The 24,349-nt window shown below is 42.6% G+C and overlaps 1 protein-coding gene across 8 annotated transcripts in view; it reads left to right on the top strand.

The window, feature by feature from the left end:
- PUM1 (pumilio RNA binding family member 1) overlaps positions 1-24,349 on the top strand; it is a 131,421-nt gene that overhangs the window by 11,463 nt on the left and 95,609 nt on the right. For all 8 annotated transcript variants that reach the window (XM_073317830.1, XM_073317831.1, XM_073317834.1 and 5 more), the window contains one exon: positions 23,048-23,116. In XM_073317830.1, the coding sequence (XP_073173931.1) occupies positions 23,048-23,116 (69 nt within the window). The remainder of the gene's footprint in view (positions 1-23,047; positions 23,117-24,349) is intronic.

The raw sequence follows: 24,349 nt of genomic DNA, 5'->3' as shown, positions 1-24,349 counted from the left end.
ATTTTATGTCTGTTGACTCTTTAGACTATCTGCCCAGGTTGCTGTTGTGATGGTGTTTTTTGTTGTGGCACTTATCCAGAAAAATTTGAATTGAGACCAGTAACTCATTTCACATAAGTCACTAAACAGATATCACATAGGAGTTCTGATGACTACCAGTCTAGGCTTTATTTGGTCTGATGCTGAAAGACCACGTATCTTATTACAGATCCCTGGGGCCACCAAGTCCCAGTACAAAAAAGGCACTTGGCTTAGAGATCTTAGAAGAGTTACCTTTAGCACTTAACGAAAACTAAGAAAAGCTACTTTTTCCCCCTTGCACACAGATGTTACAGGGAAATGAAGACATTGACCATGATCTTTCAACATTTCAGTCAAGTGTCGCTGTTCCTTAATATTCAGTGATATCCCCTTCTAAATTACAGTAAATGCAGGGCTTTATGTCCAAATTACAGTAAATGAGTAATATGGAAGTCTGTCATGGTTTGAAGATGCAAGAACAATTTTTAGGGATTTACTTTCTTTGAGAGCTTCTTTAATTAGCTAATCCCTGCAGCATTCTTCTGTCCCTAGTTATCTCCTCACATCTGAGGAATTATCCATGCACTCAGTAAGAGAAATATAGTGAGAGTGGCAGGGTGAGGATTGGAGTTCATTTTGGGTTTTGTCTCTGTGAAGCCCTCTGAATGGGGAGCACTGAACTTCTTAATCAATACTTTACATTTAACTGGGCGTAGAATCCAGTTCTCCTGACTCCTCACTTCTCTCCAAATCCACTATTTAAACCGTGCAGCCTCCCTACTATGTTTCACTACCACATGGATCTAGACTGTTCTCAATGGTAGCTGATGCCAGAACAAGGAGTAATGGTCTCAAGTTGCAGTGGGGGAGGTTTAGGTTGGATATTGGGAAAAACTTTTTCACTAGGAGGGTGGTGAAACACTGGAATGCGTTACCTAGGGAGGTGGTGGAATCCCCTTCCTTAGATATTTTTAAGGTGAGGCTTGACAAAGCCCTGGCTGGGATGATTTAGTTGGGGATTGGTCCTGCTTTGAGGAGGGGGTTGGACTAGATGACCTCCTGAGGTCCCTTCCAACCCTGATATTCTATGAAGGGCTAGGTTTGGTTCTTGGGATGGCAAACAACATGGTCAAGGCTTGCTTAAGGAGGGGATCACCTCCTCTTTCTCTCAAACGATCTGGGAAGCCAAGCAGAGACAGGCTCCAGTGTTGCTCCAAAGGAAGTGCTGTTTAATTGTAAGCTTTTTCGTCCAGAGACATTTTTGGAAAGCGCCTAGCAGAGTTTAGGTGCTACTGCAATCTGGCCCACATTGCCAAGGAGAGTCACTGCAGCTTGAGGCAAGAAAGAAATCCTGTGACCGCACATTCAGTTTTCAGTTGTTTGCATATTTAATATCTGTAGTCTTATACCATGAAACAGCCTTTCAAATTAATGGAATTTCCATTGGAATTTCCATGTACTTTCATGGTAAGCACAATAGCTGGGTGTTATGGTAGCAGTGAAATAGTTGACAGTGTTACCATTTAAATTATTTGGCTGCGAAGTTAACACTGTGTTGAAATGAATGCTTGAAATTAGAATATATCATCTTCTGTAGAAAACCTTAATCTACAGGGACTGGCTAGTTCTTCAGGATTTGTTGATATTTTTGTTTTTGAGTCTGTAAATTTATATTGGCCCTGCTAACAATTAAATCCATTACAAGGTACCTAGCTTTAATTCACAGAGCACACCTGATCACTTGTGCAGTCTTTGTGATTTCATTATATGGTACCATATCCTTTTAATCTACTTGACTCCTCCTTGCCTAGGAAGAACAAAAATACGCTTTTTCTTCAACTGATCTTGAAGTTAAATACTGTGCACAGATTTAATATGTGGGGGTTTTGCTTATTTTAATTTGTGGGGTGTGTGAAGGGGTATGTTCTAGTCGTTCTATAAAATCAAAGTAAAAAACTATTATTAACGAACCAAAAACAGCAGTTTAACAAGACTGTCTGTCTTAAGTATTTCCATAACTATTAACCATCTTGGCTAAATGCCATGTAAAATGTTAGCCCGTCTGTAATTTTAATAGCATTTTGCTTCAAATGCTAATGGTAGTAGCAGTTCTAATTATGAATTCTTTACTACAAAAATAGTAGTTAAAGCTTCTAATCCTGTCTGATACTTGCGACTTCACATTCTTTCTCTCCTGACTATTGTTATAGAAGAGGACTAAAAATAGTACAGTAATCAGTTGATGGAACAACATATTTTAACCCTGGCACCTAATTGCCATTGACAAGCCTGTATGGGGCTTTTTTGTCATGAATTGGTAAATGTTGTCTCTGGTATTGTGTATAGCATCGCATGTATGTTACAGGCAAGACAAAAAGAGATGCGAGTCAAAATCTCCTCTAGACTAACTAATAAGAGCAGTTGGCTGCTGCTGCCTATGTATTATAAACCTTCACAAAGGGTTAGCTTAAAATTTTTTTTGTTTCAAAAGGTTTGTAAACCAACCTTCTTTATATCCTAAAACAGTTACCTTGAACAATTCAGACATCTCCACTGTATGAAGTTACCTTTCATTCCTGGGGATTAAAAAAGAGATTTAGTTGCATAGTGCTACAATCAGGCTCAACATTTTCATATTACTTGTCCTTGCTCTCATAATACTGATAACTTTAAATGTTCAGTATATGCTACAATTTGAGAATTGTGTATTACTAGAATACATAAGTTTTTTTCTACTTTAAAAATTCAGCAAATTTTTAAAAAATGTAATGGAAGACTATTAACATTCGAGATAGCCCATATGTAAATTTCACAAGATACTTGGGTAGTGCAGTGATTGTCATACAAATGCATATAGGTCAAAAGTAAGCAGTATTAGGGATACTATTTCTTGGGGTGAGCATCTGCTTGTGTGATTACACCACAGAGGTAAGTGAGAAGGCCAGACTCAGGTGCCTCAATCTTAAAATAAACTATTAATCATAAAAACAGAAATCAAATACTTTATCCATCCAGACAGATAACAAAAGAAACTCTTTACTCTTTATTACTTTCCAGGAATAAAAAATAGAAAACTGATGCTACAGTTAGACTGTTTATATAGCACCAAGAAGTGTACTTTAGACACAAGGGAGGTATTTCTGGCTGCCCTTACTTCAGTGGGAATTTTGCCTTTGATAGCTGTTGGGTCAAGATTTCACCTGAGGTTATTGACCTGATGAATGTACTGTGTCTGGTCTTGAACCTGCCAAGCAATCTGTATAAGTGGACTACCAAGCTTGTGCAAAGTCTCGCTGAAATTAGTGCAGCTCTCTCCATCTCTTCAAGATTGGGGCCAATATCCTCAATGATTCAAGAAAGAACATATCAATTGGAGTTGTAATTCAGATTGATTGCTTTGAGCGGCCAAGCGATGCAAGGCCTTATGCTCAACGCCATGGCATTTCTCTGTTGGATGTAATGAAGAACTGGTTGATGGTAGTCATTAATGACTTCCAGCATAACAGTATCCCTATCTCAGTTCTGCTCATCCCCCCCATGCAGTTTAAAATCATAGACATGTAGGGCTGGAAGGGATCTCGAGAGGACATCCAGGCCAACCTCCTGCACTCAGTCAAGACCAAGTCAACCTCCTAGACTATTCCTGACTGGTGTTTGTCCAGCCTATTCTTAAAAACCTCCAGTGATGGGGATTCTGCAGCCTCCCTTGGAAGTATATTCTGGAGCTTAACTACCCCTATAGTTAGATATTAATATTGAACCTAAATCTCCCTTGCTGCAGGTTAAGTCCATTGCTGTTTGGCCTACCTTCAGTGGACATGGAGAACAATTGATCACCGTCCAGTTTACCCTACTCCAGTGGTTCCCAAACTTGTTCTGCCACTAGTGCAGAGAAAGCCCCTGGCGGGCCAGGCCAGTTCGTTTACCTGCCGCGTCCGCAGGTTTGGCTGATCGCGGCTCCCAGTGGCCGCGGTTCGCTGCTCCAGGCCAATGGGAGCTGCTGGAAGTGGTGGCCAGTACGTCCCTTGGCCCGCGCTGCTTCCAGCAGCTCCCATTGGCCTGGAGCAGCGAATCGCAGCTACTGGGAGCCGCGAACGGCCGAACCTGTGGATGCGGCAGGTAAACAAACCGGCCCAGCCCACCAGGGGCTTTCCCTGCACAAGCGGCGGAACAAGTTAAAGAACCACTGCCCTACTCTATTTGAAGATTGTTATCAGGTGCCCGTTCAGTTTTCTTCTCTCAAGGTTAAACATGCTCAGTTTCTTAACCTAGCCTTACAGATCATTTTAGGTGCCCAGTATTGGACACAATACTGCAGCTGAGGCCTCACCAGTGCTGAGTAAAGCGGGATAAATACCTCCCATGTCTTGCATACAACACACCTGTTAATACACCCCAGAATAAGATTAGTCTTTTTTGGAACTGCATTAGATTGGTTTTTTTTTTTCTTCCTAAGTGAACTATTTTGCACTTCATTGAATTTCATCTTGTTGATTTAAGACCAATTCTCTAATATGTCAAGGTCACTTTGGATTCTGATCCTGTCCTTCAAAGTGCTTGCAACCCCTCCCAGCTTGGTGTCATCTGCAGATTTTATAAGCATATTCTTCACTCCGTTATCCAAGATGTTTGTGAAAATACTAATATCAGATCCAGGACCGACACCTTAGGGGCTACACTAGATACGCCCTCCCAGTGAACCATTGGTAACTGCTCTTTGAGTATAGTCTTTCAACCTTTACGCACCCACCTTATAGTAATTCACCTGGACCACATTTCCCTAGTTTGCTTATGACACTGTTATGTGGGTTTGTGTCAAAAGCCTTAATGCAATTGAAATATTACATCTATTGTTCCCACCCATCCACTAGGCCAGTTATCCTGTCAAAGAAGGAAATTAGATTGGTTTGTCATGATTTGTTCTTGGCAAATCTATGCTGGCTGTTCCTTAACCCTATTATCCTCTAAGTGCTTATTCAGTAATTTGTTCCAGTAGCTTTCCAGGTACTGAAGTTAGGCTGATTGTTCTAGAATTCCCTGGTCCTCTTAGTTTCCCTTGTTAAAGATAGATACGATGTCCTTCTCCAGTCTTCTTATACTTCGCCTGCCCTGCATGAGTTCTCAAAGATAATAGCTGACAGTTCTGAGATAGGCAGTTTCCACGATATGCATCTGAAGAAGTGAGCTGTAGCTCACGAAAGCTTATGCTCTAATAAATTGGTTAGTCTCTAAGGTGCCACAAGTCCTCCTTTTCTTTTTGCGAATACAGACTAACACGGCTGTTACTCTGAGTTCTGAGATTGCTTCAACTAGTTCCTTAATTACTCTAAGACAAATTTCATCAGGCCCTGCAGACTTGAATAAATCGAATTTAAATATTTTTTAACCTGTCCTTTCCCTATTTTTGGCTTGTGTTCCTTCCCTCTTGTTAATATTAATTGTGTGGTGTATCTGGTCACTTTTAACTTTTTTAGTGGAGACTGAAGCAAAATAGGTGTTAAAGATCTCAGCCTTCTTGATGTCATCAGTTATTAGCTCTCCTTCCCTGCTAAGTAGAGGACCTATGCTTTCCTCAGTCTGTCTTTTGCACCTAATGTATTTAAAGAATCTCGTCTTACTGCTTTTTTTTATGTCCCTTGCTAGGTATAACTCATTTTTTCCCTTACACTTTCTGATGTTTGTTTCTACATATTTGTGCTATTCTTTTGTACTCTTCCTTAGCAATTCATCCATGTTTACACTTTTTTGCAGGATTCTGTTTTGATTTTCAGGTCATTAGAGAGCTCCTGAGGCAGTTATATTGGCCTCTTCCTATCTTTCCTTCGCATTGTTATCGTTTGCATTTATTCCTTTTGTACTGTCTTGAGATACTGCAAATTGACACCCCAAATGACTTCTCACTCTAGCAGAAAGAAGATAAATAAGAATAGTGGGGAGGAAGGGGAAATGAGGGCAAAAAAAAAGGGAATGGGGTGCATACAAAGTACCATGGAGGGGGATTCAGAGAGTACCCCTATTGGGGAGTTTGCAGGAAGTCCCTGAAATAGAGGGGGATAGGAGGTGGGGTGGTGGTGGGAATGAAACAGTCCCATGTGTGTGCAATGAACTTTGCTTACAGCAATTACACAGTGAGACCCTCTATTTTAGTTTAGATTATCCTTGGATGCTCTATTTAATGCAGCATCAGTGGAAATAGATGACAGTTTAAGTCCCGTTCAGACATCCTTACCACTAATAAATGCAGAAATTCAATCTCTCATTTAATATTCTCCACTACCAAAGAAAAAACAAACCCTGAAGCTCCCCCAGCCCTAATAGGGAAAGAATACATAAAATTCTTCAAGAAGATCTAATATTTATTTATGAAGCAAAAAGTCTGTACTAAGACTTCCAGGAAAGAAGAAAATTATTTGACTCTCAAGGTGTGTGTGTGTGTGTGTGTTTTTTTTTTTTTTTGTTTTGTTTTACTCTTCTTCCTGTCACCCCCGCCCCAAAAAAAAAAAAAGTTCAAGGTCCACTCCTGGTCATTTGTAAAAGTGGCTAGCAGTGTGTCTGGCATGATGGAAGCATTCCTGTTATGAAGGGAGAAGTCCATCAAATGTGGCCTAAGGGATTTTGGATGAAGTTAGACTTTCTGGGTGGTTTTACTACTTGTTTGTCTGGGAGAAAATAAATCTTACATAAATTACATTTCTTTAAGGTTATTACGGTCTTTTAATATCTTAAGACACTTAAGGATCACATGTTAAATGAGACTTGGTATCATACTGCAGTACTTTTAAATGAAATTCATACGAAGAGACTGTAGCATCCAAATTTTCTCAATGCAACATGCAAAGTTTACATCAAGTGGCTAGCCATAAACATTAAAATTTATTTTAAATTAGCATTCAAGTTCCTTGCTAATGGTTGTCATTTTGATGAAAACTGACTTATTCTGAGACACCAGAAATATGGGAGCTTAACTAAACTAAACACTAAGAAACTAAAAAGTAGATCTGATGCTGCTTTCACATTGGTTTAACAAGAAGTTATGTGAAGCCACTGTTGAGAGTGGTCAAAAAGACAGCTTGTGGCACTGTTTACCTATGTATTTAACCTTCTGGCTTTTGATTTACTGACAACAGTGTCATTTAGCACCATGGTCCTCGTCTTCGCTAGAGAATTTTTCTGTGGGACTGCACAGGTTGGAGTATTGACAGTACTAGTGCACATTAATCATGATGTTTCAGGTGCACTTTGTTTGCATTTTTTGTCTCTATGTGCGCTAGTGCCCTTGCTACAGTATTGTAGAATGACTGTGCTCTGAGTGCCTTTCCCACAGTTCCTAGCACAACTCCATGAAACAGTGGCTTGTGGTAGATTTCAAAAGGTTTTATGTGATCCATCACGGGTACAGGAGAACTGTGGGAGAAGAGGCCATATTCCTCAGGGAAACGTCCCCAAGTCCCCCATTGCCAGCTCCGTTTTTAGTCCTTTTCCCAAAATGGAGTTCAGGATGCCTGGTTCTTGTTCCTTGCTTAACAGGAAAGGCTTCTGGAATGTTTCAAAAAGTTGTCATGAGTTGGCTAATGAAGGAGGTATGCTGAGACTGCCGCCTAGCCTGCTGACCAGTATAATCTCATTGTTTCCTTGTACTCCTCGTGTGTGTACATCTGTTTTCTGCTGTCTAGCAGAGCAGCTATTGGGGGGCAGGGACTGTCTCTTTTTGTTCTGTTTGTACAGCACAGATTGGTCCTGGTCCATGACAGGCTCCTAGATGTTATAGTAGTGTAAATTATATTTCTGCATTAAGTGCAAAGAGCCAGAGACTGGAAAGAGTGGTTCATGTGAGTTTGTGATGCGGTAGTTGTGCACCCACCATCCGGCTAGATGGCAATGTGCTGTTTTTACAAACAATCATTAGTGGGTGGATCTTGCTTTTGGGTCCTACCACAATTCCATACAGGTACATTAAAGTTATGCTCAAGACCAGTAATGGCTGTATAACTTCAGGCTAAGAAAGGCTCTGTGTCTCTGGTATGCTGCCACTGAAGTTCCAGACCATCATGATGAACTTCCTTCAACTTGAAAAAGCAAGTTGCAATTACCCTCTGTAAACTGGCTACCTTAGATAATTACTGGTTAGTAGGTGACTGGTTTGGGATTGGGAAGTCCACCAGTGATTGCTCTTGTTGTGGAAGTCTGCAGGGCAATATATAGTATTACATAGGCATGGGTTCATGGTGGCCAATGAACCAGAGATGATTAGGAAATTTAAGTACTTGAGTTTCCTGAATTCTGCAGTAATTATTTATAGAACCCATTTGCCTGTTCTGTCATCTTCATCCCCCAACAAAACAAAACAAAACAAAAAAGGGTTAGGGTATGTTGCGGAAACTTGCAAAGACACAAGTTCAGGGGGTACAGAATAATGTTATTCATTCTGGAGACTGAAAATAAGATGGAGATGTTTGATCCACAGTGATTTTCTTCAGGGACTAATATGTCTTTTATCTGCCTTAATTTTTATGACATGAAAGTTGACTTAACATTTTCAATTAACAGTGGACTTTCAAGACAGCTGGGCTGGTGTCAACCTATGAAAAGCTGGACAAGCAAGTAGCTATACTTGAAGCTCTTAGAACAGTCAGCAGAGCTTTGAGCAAATAAATGCTCTGGGCACATGCTTTCAAAATGATGGCCAGGAACTTTGTGTGGAGCAGTGAAGTGACTGGAATTCGTAGAATATGGTGTGACGTAGCTTGGTTCATTTTTATGTATAAAAAATATTCTTAATTCATAATGATACTTAGCCTTAGTGGACGTTTGTAGATAATTATATAATTCAGGTATTGTGTTTTTTGGGCAGGGTTATGTATTGGATGGTGTTAAGAAAGATTAATATTAAAGGAACAGTTCTTGGAGGAGTGAATGATGTGCAAAATACTCAGCCCTTGTTTTCAAGAATAAACTTTATTATACACAAACACGTGCAGGCCTGTTTGCATTATCAGAAGGAATGTATCATGTAGAAGAGGGTGTAAGCGATATATTGTCTTGCAAGTGCACTCATTAGGAGACGCATTTTCCTCTTGCGAAGGGGTGGAGTGCCTGAGGAAAAGTTGTGAAGGAGCTGAAGATGTGGGGCAACTGTAATACCTTCAGCCACTATAATAATAAAGGGGCCAGTTGCAAGGTCAAAGCAGCAGTCAGTTTTTCTTTGTCTTTAATTGCTCATTAAAAACTTCCGCTGCAACTGTCACATGTTCTCCTAACATATCTCTGCACTATCTGTATTTCCAGCTACAGCAGAACCTCAGAATTATGAACACCTCAGGAATAGAGGTTGTTCGTAACTCTGAAATGTTCATATCTCCGAAAAAAAGTTATGGTTGTTCTTTCAGAAGTTTACAACTGAATATTGACTTAATGAAGTTTCAAAGTGTATTGTGCAGAAGAAAAATGCTACTTTTTAACCATCTTAATTTAAATGAAACAAGCACAGAAACAGTTTCCTTACCATGCCAGTTTTTTTAAACTTTCCCTTTTTTGGGTAGTTTACATTTAACACAGTAATGTATTGTGTTTGCTTTTTCTTTTGTCTCTGCTGCTGCCTGATTGTGTACTTCCAGTTCCAAATGAGGTGCGATTGACCGGTCAGTTCGTAACCCTTTTGTTCATAACTCTGAGGTTCTACTGTAGTTAGAAGGCCCTCATCACTGTAGTATCTGAATGCTGCAGAATCACTTCTTTGTCCGCCTGTCTGTGCTGGTCTTGCCTTTCTGCATTTTTCAGCATTCTTGTTCTGCCTTTCAGTGATGATCCTTTTATTTTATGCACCTCAGACTCCTAATTCAATCCCTCTCTCTTCATTTCTGGGTGCAGTTCCATGAATAGACCTCCTCTGCTCTTCCTCTTCCTGGATATCCTTCTTTATCAGGTGTTCCATCTCTATGGGTTTGATCCACCTGCCCCCTTCTGAGATATCGATTGTGGAGTAGATATTTTTTGGGAATAGGGAAAGGTACACAACCTGTGTTTATTAACTATTATTTTAATACCCCACCCATCTGAATTTTAATTCCTCACTCAAGTTGCAACTTCAGTTTCAGATTCCAGTGCCTTAGGAGCTGCTTTCTTTTTGGGATGGAAATGTAAAGGACCTATGACTAGCCTTCATGCACAGCTCTTACAAATATGAGGGGTGGTGGTGGTGGTGCTGATTTAATGCCAGAAAAGTGGGGAAGACTCATGGAGAGTCCTCTGGTGATAGTCTTGGCACATGGAGTAATACAGGCTACTTCATTATAGGCTGCCTGGAAAACGTCTCTGGAGGGAACTGTTTGAGAGAGCAAGAGGAAGGACTGATAATCTGTACTAGATATTTGCATAATGATATTGGAGGACTGGTTGTGTGAGCTTCTGTGGGTGTAATTTGACTTGCCCAAAAACTTAACTGTAAGGCAGGAGGACTTGCTTTATGAAATATTTTCAGACATAACCGTTCAGGATTGGGGAAAAATAGGGGTTAGAATTAGGGATTGTAAAATATGAAACGGTTAACTGGTAAATATTAGTCTTACCGTTAACCCATCTTAACCGTTAAACACTTGCACGTTGGCTGGAGCAGCCCCGGTGCTGAGCCAACTAGCTGGAGTGGCCCCTCTCTCTTTAACTGGTTAAATGATATGATTTTAGTAGTTTAAACAGTTGTCTTTTAAAATATTTACATCCCTAGTTAGTTCTGTCAGTCATTTTCACCCTCAACTCGTGCCCTGTGATAGCAGAAAGATAATAGCAACATGCTACTGAAGTGCCATGGTCCAGCATATGGACTGACTCAGTCATGAAAGGAAAGTGTGTGTGCCATACTGAATAGTGTATATTTTTATTGCAGAACGTTATCCTGTTTTTAGATTTGCAGTTTGTTACTTTTTTGCATTCCTCCTCCCCTTTTCCTCCATTAAGTGCAAGTCCAGCCACATTGTGTGGGCCAGCTAGCCACGGTAAATGCCAAGTCAGGCACTTCTGCCTTGACTGGGAATAACAGCCCTTGTAACCAAGATAGGGGAATGTCAAGATTTTGAAATTATGGAGTAACTGTCCTGGAAGTGCTGACGATGAGCCGTTACAGCTGCTGCTTGTGCCTTGGAGGCAGGGACTTTGGGGAATGTTGGAGATCAGTGGAATAGGAACTTGTGGGGTAGAGGGAGAGGTGAAGATTTACACCCTCATGAGGTTCCATCTGCCATTTTATAAACACTAATGGAATTCGTAAGAACTCTAAAATTTCTTTGCTGTGCTCCTGACCCTGCAAATTCTGCCCTGGTTGGTAAATATTAAAATCAAAGGCTACAAATAGGTGGGCTTGTCAGAATTCAGTTTAAATTGATTGCTGTCAGTAAACTGACACACTGAAATTGATGAAAAAATACCCCTTGGTGCCTGCCTGCATCTTGCGTCTGCAGGGATTGGGTGTCACTGTCCCTGCTGCTGTGCAGGGAGTCCTGTGCAGCTCTGCTGTCACGGCCCTGCTCACTCACCAGTCAGGATTGCGGGGACTGACCCTGGACAGGGACTGTTCCGCATCAGGGTGGCTTCCCCCATGACCAGGGGCTTGTCCTCTTCCTTGTAGCCTGGACTGGGGGTCTCTGGTTTGCCAGCCCAGGACCGCAGCCTCCCCCAGACCTGACTCTCAGGTGTCTTGGGCCCTTGCAGTCCCACTGTCAGTGCTGTCCTACCTCTAACCCCAACCCTTCTCCCCTTAATTTCCCACAGCTGTAAAAATAGTTAAAACATTTTTTAAAAAAATTAAAAATCAAATTCTGCCAAGACTCATATAGACTATAGAAAAGGGCTCCTTTGCTCTCCGTTTCTTCTGAACTCCTCAGCTTGGCTGCTGTCTCCACTGCCCTGGTCCCTGCCACACCTGCAATAAGACATCTTGCACATTTTATTGGGAATCTAGTCCAGCTTGTTGGTTCCCTGGCCTGCATGGCTTCTGCAATCAATTTTTCCTTCTGCCTCAGGATTAAGTCAAGAGGCGCTTCCATGCTATCTAATAGCACCTCAGGCTTGTGGAAGGGTGAGTCCAAGGGATTTGGTCCATTTCCTCATGTAATCAGGAAGTTTTTTAGATTTGGAACTGCATCTTGAGTCATGTATCTTTATGTGAAATATGTTTGCTACCTGTGGAGATGCCACTCCAGTTGCTTAACATAGACTGAGTGAAATGGCTATGACCCAGTTTAGCTGGCCCTGGACCATCATCTCTCCCCAGAGCTATACCAGTCATGCCTAAATGTCTGCCTCTGACCAGCTGGCAATTTGATTATATAATGGTCTCCATTGAGATGTGGTGGTATGACAAATTTATTGACCAGAGGTGGTAGGTAAAAGATGATAGTCACGGTGAAAATAACTCTCAACTGAGCTCCATGGCACAAGTAATGCTGTTTTTACAGGTATGCCTTCTGGCCAGTTTGAACCCTGTGCAGTGGAATTGTGAAAATAGATCAGAAAGACACCTAAGCAGTGAGTGACCTATGCACTGAGAGACATTCATGGCAGAACTGTATTGCACGTGATCTCAGCTTACACTGAGACTGCATACTTGGAGATTGGCATGGTTCTCTTGGACCACTTGGTGGTTAATCATGTTTGAAGCAAATGTAATTCAGATGGTGGCTGTAGTACCGGTGCACCATTATGAGCACTTTTCTGTGTACACACAAATTGTTACTGGCTTAAGTATATGGTGGCAAACTTGTCAAATGTCTCTAATCTAGACAAGGCTATGATGGGTTCCATCATGGTGCTCAAAGTTAGTTAACCTAGTTAAACTTTGTAAACTTCTCCACAGATATCCCTCCCTCCAACCTTTCTGCCTTGAAAGTTTTGTGACCATAAAAACAGGTAGAAGCATTTTAGGGCCTTTGCTAAGTAAACAGACGTCTTTATTTTGTTTGCATTTGTCTATAGTGTACTTCTGATGCCTTCCAGTTAATTCACAGAATAAACCTGAGGATACCTTTTTGTTAAAATTGAAAAGGTAGCTGAATGTACTTCAGAGTAGCTGACATTTTCTGCTGCTGTTGGAAGTGAGAAGGCACAGCTTTGAAGAGAAATGAGGTGGCATGGGTTTTAGACCTCTGCAGACATTTGCAGGCCATTTGACTCGTCTTCCATTCGGTGGAGGAGGTGTCTTTGCCACAGAACAGCATGATGGGGCAGCCTTTTTTCCTCAGAGGAGAGAGATTAGTACACAGTTAGAAAGCAATACAGCTAAGCCAGTTCTAAGACAACATCATGGAGTGTGTTCGGCTGTTACGATTATTGTGCTGTTGTTTGTGTGTTAAGTCAAGAGGAAACGAGTTCTTTCTGTTTCAACATCAACAGTAATGCGTGACACAGTTCCTGTTCTACCTTGGTGGGTCTTGCGATTATTGGCAGATTTGCTGGCCTTGGAGCTTCATGGCAGCCCTTAGCTTGGCCGCTTTTCTGAATTCACAGACCAGGTCGACTCCTCCTGTGTCTGACCAGGATTTGGGGGGAACCCAGGCCTGCCCTCTACTCCGGGTTCCAGCCCAGGGCCCTGTGGAATGTAGCTGTCTAGAGTGCCTCCTGGAACAGCTGTGTGACAGCTACAATTCCCTGGGCTACTTACCCATGGCCTCCTCCCAACACCTTCTTTATCCTCGCCATAGGACCTTCCTCCTGGTGTCCGACAATGCTTGTACACCTCAGTCCTCCAACAGTCCGCGTTCTCACACTCAGCTCCTAGTGCCTCTTCCTCCCAGCTCCTCACACTCACACCAACAAACTGAAGTGAGCTCCTTTTTTAAAACGCAGGTGCCCTGATTAGCGTGCCTGAATTGATTCTAGCAGCTTCTTGACTGGCTGCAGGTGTTCTAATCAGCTTGTTTTAATTGTCTCCAGAAGGTTCGTGTTTGTTCTGGAACCTTCCCTGTTACCTTACCCAGGGAAAAGGGACCTCCTTAGCCTGGGGCTTATATGTGTGCCTTCTATTACTCTCCTATAGCCATCTGGCCCGACCCTGTCACAAATGTTAAACTATTGTAGCATGATTTGGGTGAGGACAAACAGTACTTGTTGAATTAGAAAACAGATTTGCATTGTTTTAGCATTGGGGGAAGCTACCTCTAATTCCCAGGAAATAGCACTTAACTGGTAAATTGCAGTGACTTCCAGTGGAAGTTGACAAGTCTTAAATTTTTAGGCCCTGATGACATTTTGAAAAATTTTGTCCTGGTTTTGTATCCTAGATAATTGCACCTGTGCAAAGCTGAATTTACACTGGTGCGGCTTATTACTGAAGTATGTCATGTGGGTGTATGCTTGGGGTTTGTAGTGCTCTAACTACATTGATACAGTCAAATCAGTGCATGTTTTTTGTATTATCACCAAGGCTGTTGACGGTAGTTTGTTAGCATTTTTCTAGTAAAAATTAAATAAATCATTTACCAATATTAACGTTTTACTTGAAAGGTGACCTACATTAGAAATTAAGGTCTTTCCTACCCTGGAAGACTGTGGAAGATTAATAGGATTATGAAATTACAATCACTAAGGAAGTGAGACTTGATTGAGAAGGGTTTTTCTTTTTGAGTGCTAGTCTCTATGTGTGTTCCTCTGTGGAGTACCTATGTACTCCTTGCCCCCAGAGCTGAGGAATTTTGCAAGCAATGTCCATTGGTCCACATGTGTCCTCTGGCTCACTTAGTGCCTCTGACCATGGAGATAGAGGGTGGGGTGGACTGACGGCCTCTCCAGTTTCTTATCACTGCCACATCGTCTGGATTGGAACCTCTAGTCTGAAGCTTCAGCTTTCTTCTGTAATAGTGAAAATATATTTAGATATCTGTAAATAGATTTTACATTCTTGAGTTTTAAAATTTTTATATGACAGTTTGTGTTATGTAGTCTCCCCAACCCTCGTACTCTATTGAAGTTCTGGGCTTCAAAATTTGTACTTCCTGCCTGCAATCCTTCTTGGTCATCAGTGACTACCAATGCTGCTTGTACTACTTTGGGGTAGCCCACATCACAGCAAGATCCAGTATATGCTCTTCATTCCCTATCTGTACCTGGGAAGGGCAAGAACTTCACCTTACAAAGCACCTAATGGAAAAGGTCATGAGGCCATGGTCGGACCCAGGCTCGGGGACCCCACCATACATCAACCTGACTCAGGAGTGAAAGAGTCTACCCCCAGAGGTCCCTGTGTGGGGTCTTATCAGGAGTGCAAGTTATGTCTTTCTCCAAATCCACTTTGAAGAACCTAGGTCTACAGAGGCAACATGCACTAAGCTTCCACCTCTCCCCCCACAAAAAGAGAATACAGCTGCTCTCTCCCCTTATGGAGTGGGCCCAGAAGAGGCGGAGGAAGCAAGGTCTCTGTGTCCCCATGCTGCTTCCTCCAGCATCTCTCTTCCAGAGTGGGGAACCAGGCCCAGGGGGTTACCCTGGGGACCACCCAGGTTACCAAGCCACCATCTCCTTCTGAGGGAACCTTCAGAGCCCAAAACTGGCCTTCTCCTTCCAGAGCAGGGAGCTGGGTTCAGTACTACTTCTTTTAGGACTCGAGCACTGACATAACCCCGTACATGCATGTCTGCGCATATGTGTATCTTCTGCGTTGCCTTACTTCAATATGCAGCCTGGTATTTACACTCAGACTAACTTATTAGCATAAACAGATCGACCCAATGTAGTGTATTGGTTTTTGTTAACATAATCAGTATTTTAATGTGTTTGAGTGGTCTAGATTTTGGTGAAAATCAGTGTAACAAAACCAACTAATAGCTTTTGTAAAACCCAGGATTTTTTTGTAAAAATTGAAAACTAAGTCCTTGGGAATGCTGGAATATTGCTTGTGTGCCATCCAAATATCGGGAACCATTTTACTAATTGCCCCTTTAATATGCAATTGTGAACTGGAGAGGCTGATCTGTCTAGTTCAAATCCTGTCCGCTTTCTTGGATTCATGCATGCATACACCTCTGTGGCCTCTGTCCTCTATCCCCTCCCACTCTGCTTGCTTTGCTCTTACACAAGCTCTCCGTGCCTAAAGTTTGCAGCTGGTTGCCTAAGGGTATGTCTACGCTACGAAATTAGGTCGAATTTATAGAAGTCGATTTTTTAGAAAGTGATTTTATACAGTCGATTTTATGTGTCCCCACAGTAATGCACTAAGCGCATTAAGTCAGCGGAGTGCGTCCACAGTACCGAGGCTAGCATCAGCTTTTGGAGCGTTGCACTGTGGACACAGCTATATCATAGTTCCTACAGTCTCCGCCGCCCATTGGAATTCTGGGTTAAGCTCCCAATGCCTGATGGGGCAAAAACATTGTCGTGGATGGTTTTGGGTACGTGTCGTCAGTCGCCCCTCCCTCCATGAAAGCAATGGCAGACAATCGTTTCGCTCCTTTTTTCAGTGCGGGTGCCATACTGCTTTCAGCAGACGGTGTAGTAGGACTGCTACCCGTCATTGTCATCCACCGCTTCCACTGCCACTCTGCTCTCTTGATGCTATGAATCCACCTCGCAGGTCCTCTGAACATGACCATCGTCATCCACTGCTTCCGCTGGCACTCTGCTCTCCTGGTGATCTCTCAGGGTTGCTTCCGCTGCAACTCTGCTCAGCTGCTCTTGTCTCGCCATACCCCGGCAAGTGTGCAGCCCGTTTAGCTGTTGTGTCCTGGCAGCAGACTGTGCAGTAGGTCTGCAAAACTGGTCATCCAGCCACTGCTTCCCCTGCAACTCTTCTGTCCTGCAAACGCCATACCACGGCAAGCATGGAGGCCGCTCAGGTCACCGCAGCAGTTATGAGCATTGTAAACACCTCGTGCATTATCACGCAGTATATGAAGAACCTGCAAAAGCAGGCAAGGAGATGACTGCAGCATGGTGATGAGGTCATGGACATAGACTTCTCTCAAAGCACGGCCCGGCAATTTGGCCATCCTGGTGGCAATGGGACAGGCTCATACCATGGAATGCCGATTCTGGGCCTGTGAAGCAAGCACAGACTGGTGGGACCTCATAGTGTTGCAGGTGTGGGATGATTCCCAATGGCTGCAAAACTTTCACATGCCTAAGGGCACTTTCATGGAACTTTGTGACCTTGCTTTCCCCTGCCCTGAAGCGCAAGAATACCAAGATGAGAGCAGCCCTCACAGTTCACAAGAGAGTGGTGATAGCCCTGTGGAAGCTTGCAATGCCAGACTGCTACTGGTCAGTCGGGAATCAATTTGGAGTGGGCAAATCTACTGTTGGGGCTGCTGTGATCCAAGTAGCCAACACAATCACTGAGCTGCTTCTATCAAGGGTAGTGACTCTGGGAAATGTGCAGGTCATAGTGGATGGCTTTGCTGCAATGGGATTCCCTAACTGTGGTGGGGCAATAGATGGAACGCATATCCCTATCTTGGGACCGGACCACCAAGGCAGCCGGTACATAAACCGCAAAGGGTACTTTTAGTGGTGTTGCAAGCACTGGTGGATCACAAGGGACATTTCTCCGACATCAACGTGGGATGGCCAGGAGAGGTACATGACACTCGCATTTTCAGGAACTCTGGTCTGTATGAACAGCTGCAGCAAGAGACTTACTTCCCAGACCAGAAAATAACTGTTGGGGATGTTGAAATGCCTATAGTTATCCTTGGGGACCCAGCCTACCCCTTAATGCCATGGCTCATGAAACTGTACACAGACACTTTGGACAGTAGTCAGGAGCTGTTCAACTATAGGCTGAGCAAGTGCAGAATGGCAGTATAATGTGCATTTGGACATTTAAAAGCGCGCTGGCGCAGTTTACTGACTCGCTCAGACCTCAGCAAAACCAATATTCCCATTGTTATTACTGCTTGCTGTGTGCTCCACAATATCTGTGAAAGTAAGGGGGAGATGTTTATGGCGGGGCGGGAAATTGAGGCAAATCGCCTGGCTGCTGATTATGCACAGCCAGACACCAGGGTGGTTAGAAGAGCACAGCAGGGCGTGCTCCACATCAGAGAAGCTTTGAAAACCAGTTTCATGGCTGAACAGCCTACGGTGTGACAGTTCTGTTTGTTTCTCCTAGATGAAAACCCGCCTCCTTGGTTTGCTCTACTTCCCTGTAAGCCAACCGCCCTCCCCTCTCCCCTTCGATCACCACTTGCAGAGGCAATAAAGTCATTGTTGTTTCAAATTCATGCATTCTTTATTAATTTGTCACACAAATAGGGGGATAACTGCCAAGGTAGCCCGGGAGGGGTGAGGGAGGAGGGAAGCACCAGGTGGGGTAGCGGAGGAGGGAAGACAAGGCCACACTGCACTTCAAAACTTATTAAATGTCGGCCTTCTGTTGCTTGGGCAGTCCTCTGGGGTGGAGTGGTTGGGTGCCTGGAGCTGCCATGCCCCTCTCTCCCCAGCGTTCTTGGGCTTCTGGGTGAGGAGGGCAGTTACACAGGAGCTGCAGTGGCAGTCTGTGCCTTTCCTGCATCTCAACCATATGCCGGAGCAGATCAGTTTGATCCTCCAGTAGCCTCAGCATTGCATCCTCTCATCATGCTGTCGCCATCTGTCCTCTTGATCCCGCCATCTGTCCTCAACCAGGTGACCATGGATGATATCACTCTCCTGAGGATAACACAGAGAGATAAAGAATGAATGTTTCTTGAATGCCAGCAAACACCTGGACCACACTCTGCCATGTTTTCTTATGGAGCGATTTGCCAACAGATTGAGGGACGTGATCGTTCCCCTCTATTCGACATTGGTGAGGCCTCATCTGGAGTACTGTGTCCAGTTTTGGGCCCCACACTACAAGAAGGATGTGGATAAATTGGAGAGAGTCCAGCGAAGGGCAACAAAAATGATAAGGGGTCTGGAACACATGAGTTATGAGGAGAGGCTGAGGGAACTGGGATTGTTTAGTCTGTGGAAGAGAAGAATGAGGGGGGATTTGATAGCTGCTTTCAACTGTCTGAAAGGTGGATCTAAAGAGGATGGTTCTAGACTATTCTCAGAGGTGGCAGATGACAGGACAAGGAGTAATGGTCTCAAGTTGCAGTGGGGGAGATTTAGGTTGGATATTAGGAAAAGCTTTTTCACTAGGAGGGTGGTGAAACACTGGAATGCGTTACCTAGGGAGGTGGTGGAATCCCCTTCCTTCGAAGTTTTTAAGGTCAGGCTTGACAAAGCCCTGGCTGGGATGATTTAGTTGGGGATTGGTCCTGCTCTGGGCAGGGGGTTGGACTAGATGACCTCCAGAGGTCCCTTCCAACTCTGATATTCTATGATTCCAGACTATGTGCTACTGGCCTGCGGTGGTAAAGTGTCCTATCATGGAGGACGTAATAAGGCTGCGCTCCCCAGAAATCTTTTGCAAAGTTTTTGGGAGTACCTCCAGGAGAGCTTCATTGAGATGTCCCTGGAGGATTTCTGCTCCATCCCCAGACATGCTAACAGACTTTTTCAGTAGCTGCACTGGCTGCGAATGGATCCCAAGTCTTCAGGGCAAATTAATCTTTAAACACGCTTGCTTTTAAACCATATATTTATATTTACAAAGGTACACTCACCAGAGGTGCCTTCTCTACCTTCATGGTCCGGGAGCCCGGCTTGGGAGGGTACTGTCTCCAGGCTGATAAACAGTTCCTGGCTGTCGGGGAGAACAGTTTCTCCGCTTGCCTAGTGTGCGCTATCTTCAACCTCCCCCTCCTCATCATCTTCCTCGTCCCCAAAATCCTCATCCCTGTTGCGTGAGACTCCCTTAGAGGAGTCCACGTACAGGTGTGGGGTAGTTGTAGGGGCATGCCCTAGAATTGCATGCAGCTCATCATAGAAGCGGCATGTCTGGGGCTCTGACCTTGAGTGGGCGTTTGCCTCTTGGGTTTTTTGGTAGGCTTGCCTGAGCTCCTTAAGTTTCACACAGCACTGCTGTGGGTCCCTGTGATAGCCTCTGTCCTTCATGCCCTTGGAGATTTTTTCAAATATTTTGGCATTTTGTATTTTGGAACGGAGTTCTGATAGCACAGATTCTTCTCTCCATACAGCGATCAGATCCAGTAACTCCCGTTCGGTCTATGCTGGAGCTCCTTTGCGATTCTGGGACTCCTTGGTCACCTCTGCTGATGAGATCTGCACGGTCATCTGTGCTGATCAGCTTGCCACGCTGGCCAAACAGGAAATGAAATTCAAAAGTTTGCAGGGCTTTTCCTGTCTACCTGGCCAGTACATCCAAGTTGAGAGCGCTGTCCAGAGCGGTCACAATGGAGCACTGTGGGATAGCTCTCGGAGGCCAATACTGTCGAATTGCATCCACGCTAACCCAAATTCAATCCAGCGATGTTGATTTCAACGCTAATCCCCTCCATGGGGAGGAGTACAGAAACAGATTTTAAGAGCCTCTTAAGTTGACAAAAATGGCTTTGTTGTGTGGATGGGTTCAGGGTTAAATTGATCTAATACTGCTAAATTCGACCTAAACTCTTAGTGTAGACCAGGGCTAAGTGGGAGTGGAGGATTGATGTGATGCAGCCCTTGTTTTGATATTCCACCTTTCTCTCCTAAATCTAGATTAAATTTTAAAACAGTACTGTGTCTTTTGGGTCATTAAAAGATGGTTGAATTTTTAGGCCTGACAACTTTGAAAGATTAGCACTGCAGCACATAAGAACATGTTAACTGCCGTGCATTACACTTGGTAATCATTAAGGAAATTGCTAGTTTCTTGTACCTGGGTGTCTGGAATGTCTGATTAGATTATTGAGCCCTGTAGCAAACATACACCAGTCACTTTTTCAAGTAGTCCCATTAAACTCAATGGAACTGCTTATATTAGTTAAGTTACATGTACCTTTGCAACATTGGACCTCTAGTCTGTTGTTATAGTTGGATTGTTTGAAGTAAACTGTGTTTATAGGGGAGATTTACCTGTAGTTTAAATGTAAGTTTCTATGATGACACTTCCTGGAGTTCAGTCATTACATATTGAATTTTGTATTTTGGAACCAGAGTTAGTGTTAAGTGTATCGGTGCCATAAGCAAATAATAATTTTGGCAGGTGATCGTGAGCCAAAAGAAAAGTCAATATTTTGTTCTCAAAATATAATTTGAAAAGATTTGGTAAATTTTGTATTGCTGATAACTGCCCATAGAAAGACATTGAAATATAGGAACATCCCTAATATAGACTTAAATTTAAGCTGCGTACATGTTGTCTTGCTTTCTTCCTTTACCTCACTTTTTCATTTTTAAAATGTTTCATTCTATATTTTGTTTGCAGTTCTTTTTTTCTGCCATTATCCCCTCACCACCTCTTTCCTTTAACTCCTTGGGTCTTCCTGCTATGACTTTTATCTGTTTGTCTCCCCCTCCCCAGCTTTTTGAGATTGATAGATTGAGTCAAGGGAAAACAGTATCTGTCTCCCACTCCCCTAGATTCTTCCCTCAGTCTCCTCCCATTGTAGTTCCAGGGATGTTGCGGTTGGCTCTAAGGGTTGGCTTCTTCATCTTTAGACAGGCTTCCAAGGATGGAGTTCCTTAAGGTTGCTGCTGCTACCACGTTTTTTCTTTCTTGAAGTTAAGTGTGGAAGAAAGGAAGGTGATTCACAGAGTCAGAGATGATTCTTTTCAGAGTAGGAGCCGTGTTCGTCTGTATTCGCAAAAGGAGAAGGAGGACTTGTGGCACCTTAGAGACTAACCAATTTATTTGAGCATAAGCTTTCGTGAGCTACAGCTCACTTCATCGGAGTGTAGCTCACAAAAGCTTATGCCCAAATAAATTGGTTAGTCTCTAAGGTGCCACAAGTCCTCCTGTTTTTTTTAGAGATGATTCTGCTGCTTGTAAGGAGTTGGGCGTGAGAAGAGTCTAGAGTAGAAGTCATGGAGCAAAAGTTGGGCAACATTGTTGACACCTTACATGAGTGCCTACCAGGCCTGTGCTGCCAATGTTTCAGTTCACATTTTCCTACTTTTAGGGAGACATTTTATATGCTGGAAGTCGTGAGACCTCTCTTTGAATCTAGGTTTTGTCACTTACACACTGTGACTTTGGGCAGGTTGCTTCCCTCCTGGATCTAGCGTGTCTATCTGCAATATGAAGAGTGATTCTTACTCACCTTTGTAAAGCACTTTGAATTGTATAGATGAAAAATGCTGTGTAACCGCTGAGAAATATTAGAACACTACAAACAGTGCTTTCTCTCAGAATAGTCCTTATGTTGAAAGCCTTTATTAATGTTTCACTATGCAAAACCATTTTTAAACAGTTTGTTTTGGGAGAGGAGTTTTTATTTATAGTGTGATTTCCGACTTCAGAAGACCTGCTAAGTTGCTGAAGAAACAGTTGTAACCTGTTTCTTAAGGCTTATTGTAAACTTGGAGTAGTATAAAGATGTTCAGAGAATCTGGTGTTGTTTTAAAACTAACGTGCATCTGAATTTGCACTTCCTATCCCTCGCAGGCAGAATGTGTGATATCAATCTATGTGGATCAGGTAAACTTTAGTAAAGAGCCATTGTAAGCTCAGATGGTGAGGTGTTGTTTAAGGTTGATGATTTTATGCTATATACTCTGCCAACCTGTTGATTTTAAATGTTAGTGTGCTACTTCAAAATTTTTTTTATTTTTCATTATTTAATATTGTGAATGTTGATTCTATCCTGTCTTTTAATGGAGATCATATTAACCTCTGCATTTTTTTCATTTGCTTGTGCACAGAGATATTAATGCAGCTCTTTTTTCAATATTAATCTTTACTGTAGCAAGGGAAATCACTCTTATCTGTCTTAAAGTTGCTTATATTTACTTTTGAATATATTTGTAGAATTGGTAGAAAATATACTCCAGATTTTAAGAGTTGTAAAGGTAAGTCATATTTTGCACCTAAACAGTCTTGTGGTGTACTTTATTAAAGAGTAAGGTTCACTGGCATTTTATGTCTGAAAAAAAATTATAAATTATGATTACCTTTTTATTTGTAATAGGAATGAAATAGTCAGTTCCTCATATTTTTCTCCTCTATTTATAATAGGTGCGTTCAATGGATGAACTGAACCATGATTTTCAAGCACTAGCTCTGGAGGGAAGGGCTATGGGAGAGGTAAGTGAAACATCTTTAGAACAGGGGGTGTGTGTGTGTGTGTGTGTGTGTGTGATGGAACGAAGGGAGAAGAGCTCTTTCTTCAGAAATGAGAGGTGGATTCTCTTCTCAAAACTACATCCACTACTCCTCCCTTGAGGAAGTCCTGCATCATGGCTGTTGCAAAGAGTCTGTTAGGAGGCACTCCAACCTAGGAAGAGAAACATCTGAGCCCTCCAGGTATTCTACCATCAGCAAGTAATAAAATGGTGCTTGTGCTGAATGGTGGAAACATTAGAATGGAACTTGCTTAGTTTATGTGAAGGGGTTTATATGATGGGCTTGTCTGCAATAGCAGGGAACTGGAGTTGATGACCCAAGAGATCCCTTCCAGTTGTATGGCCTGTGTTCCTATGTCTTGCTACGAGGTATCATACACTTGTCCCATGTTCCTTTTAGGTATACAGGTAATTAATAGACAACATAACCAAGGCTGCTGCTTTTTTTTTTTTCTCTATAAGTGATTGTTCTCCATTTCTATAGGCAGTTTCAGCTATTGTGATGAAGTTTAAAAAGCTATACATGGAGATCTTGCAGCTTTAAACTTGTTAGACATCTTAACCTCATGCTTCAAAACTGATGGGTGTCTATTTCTGTGTAAGTTAATAAGAACACGGCGAAGGGGCAACATCAAGGGTGGTAACTGGGGCAAAAAGCAAGATTCCCCCCTCCACTAAAATGATCCTCAGTCCATGAAGTTGTGTGGGTAAAAAGTTCTCTTGTGAGTTTACCAATGCCAGCAGAAGAGTTAGAAAGAAGGTTATCAGGTCTTAAATGAAAAAAAGTAATAATAATTTACTTGATTCTTGTATCCTAAGAGGAAATGTAGAATTACTAGCTTCAGACATGGTGTGAAATGTAACAACGCAAATGACCAGCCCAACTTTAAATGTCCATGTTAGTTGCAAAACATGTTTTGCTCTCCCGGTCTCTTCTGGCTCACTTTAATATTCCTTCTGTTGTTCAAAGACCAGTTTATTTTCTCTTCTGTCTTGTGAGTTGGCTGGCTGGCTCCTCAAGCCAGTGTTCTTGTCAGAGTGGATGAAAATCGATGATTCTTAAAAAACCCCAAAATACAGGTTTATTTAGAATTAAATTTGAAATAGACAACCTATGTTAAGGCCTGAACTTATTATAATCCTATTAAAATAATTTAAATTCAGTTCAGTTATTCAAGTAGTAAATGTTTGCTGC

Source organism: Lepidochelys kempii, chromosome 19 (assembly GCF_965140265.1).
Source record: "Lepidochelys kempii isolate rLepKem1 chromosome 19, rLepKem1.hap2, whole genome shotgun sequence".
Lineage (NCBI taxonomy): Eukaryota > Metazoa > Chordata > Testudines > Cheloniidae > Lepidochelys > Lepidochelys kempii.
Note: the sequence above shows the minus strand (reverse complement) of the source record. Positions and strands in the feature narration are given on the sequence as shown.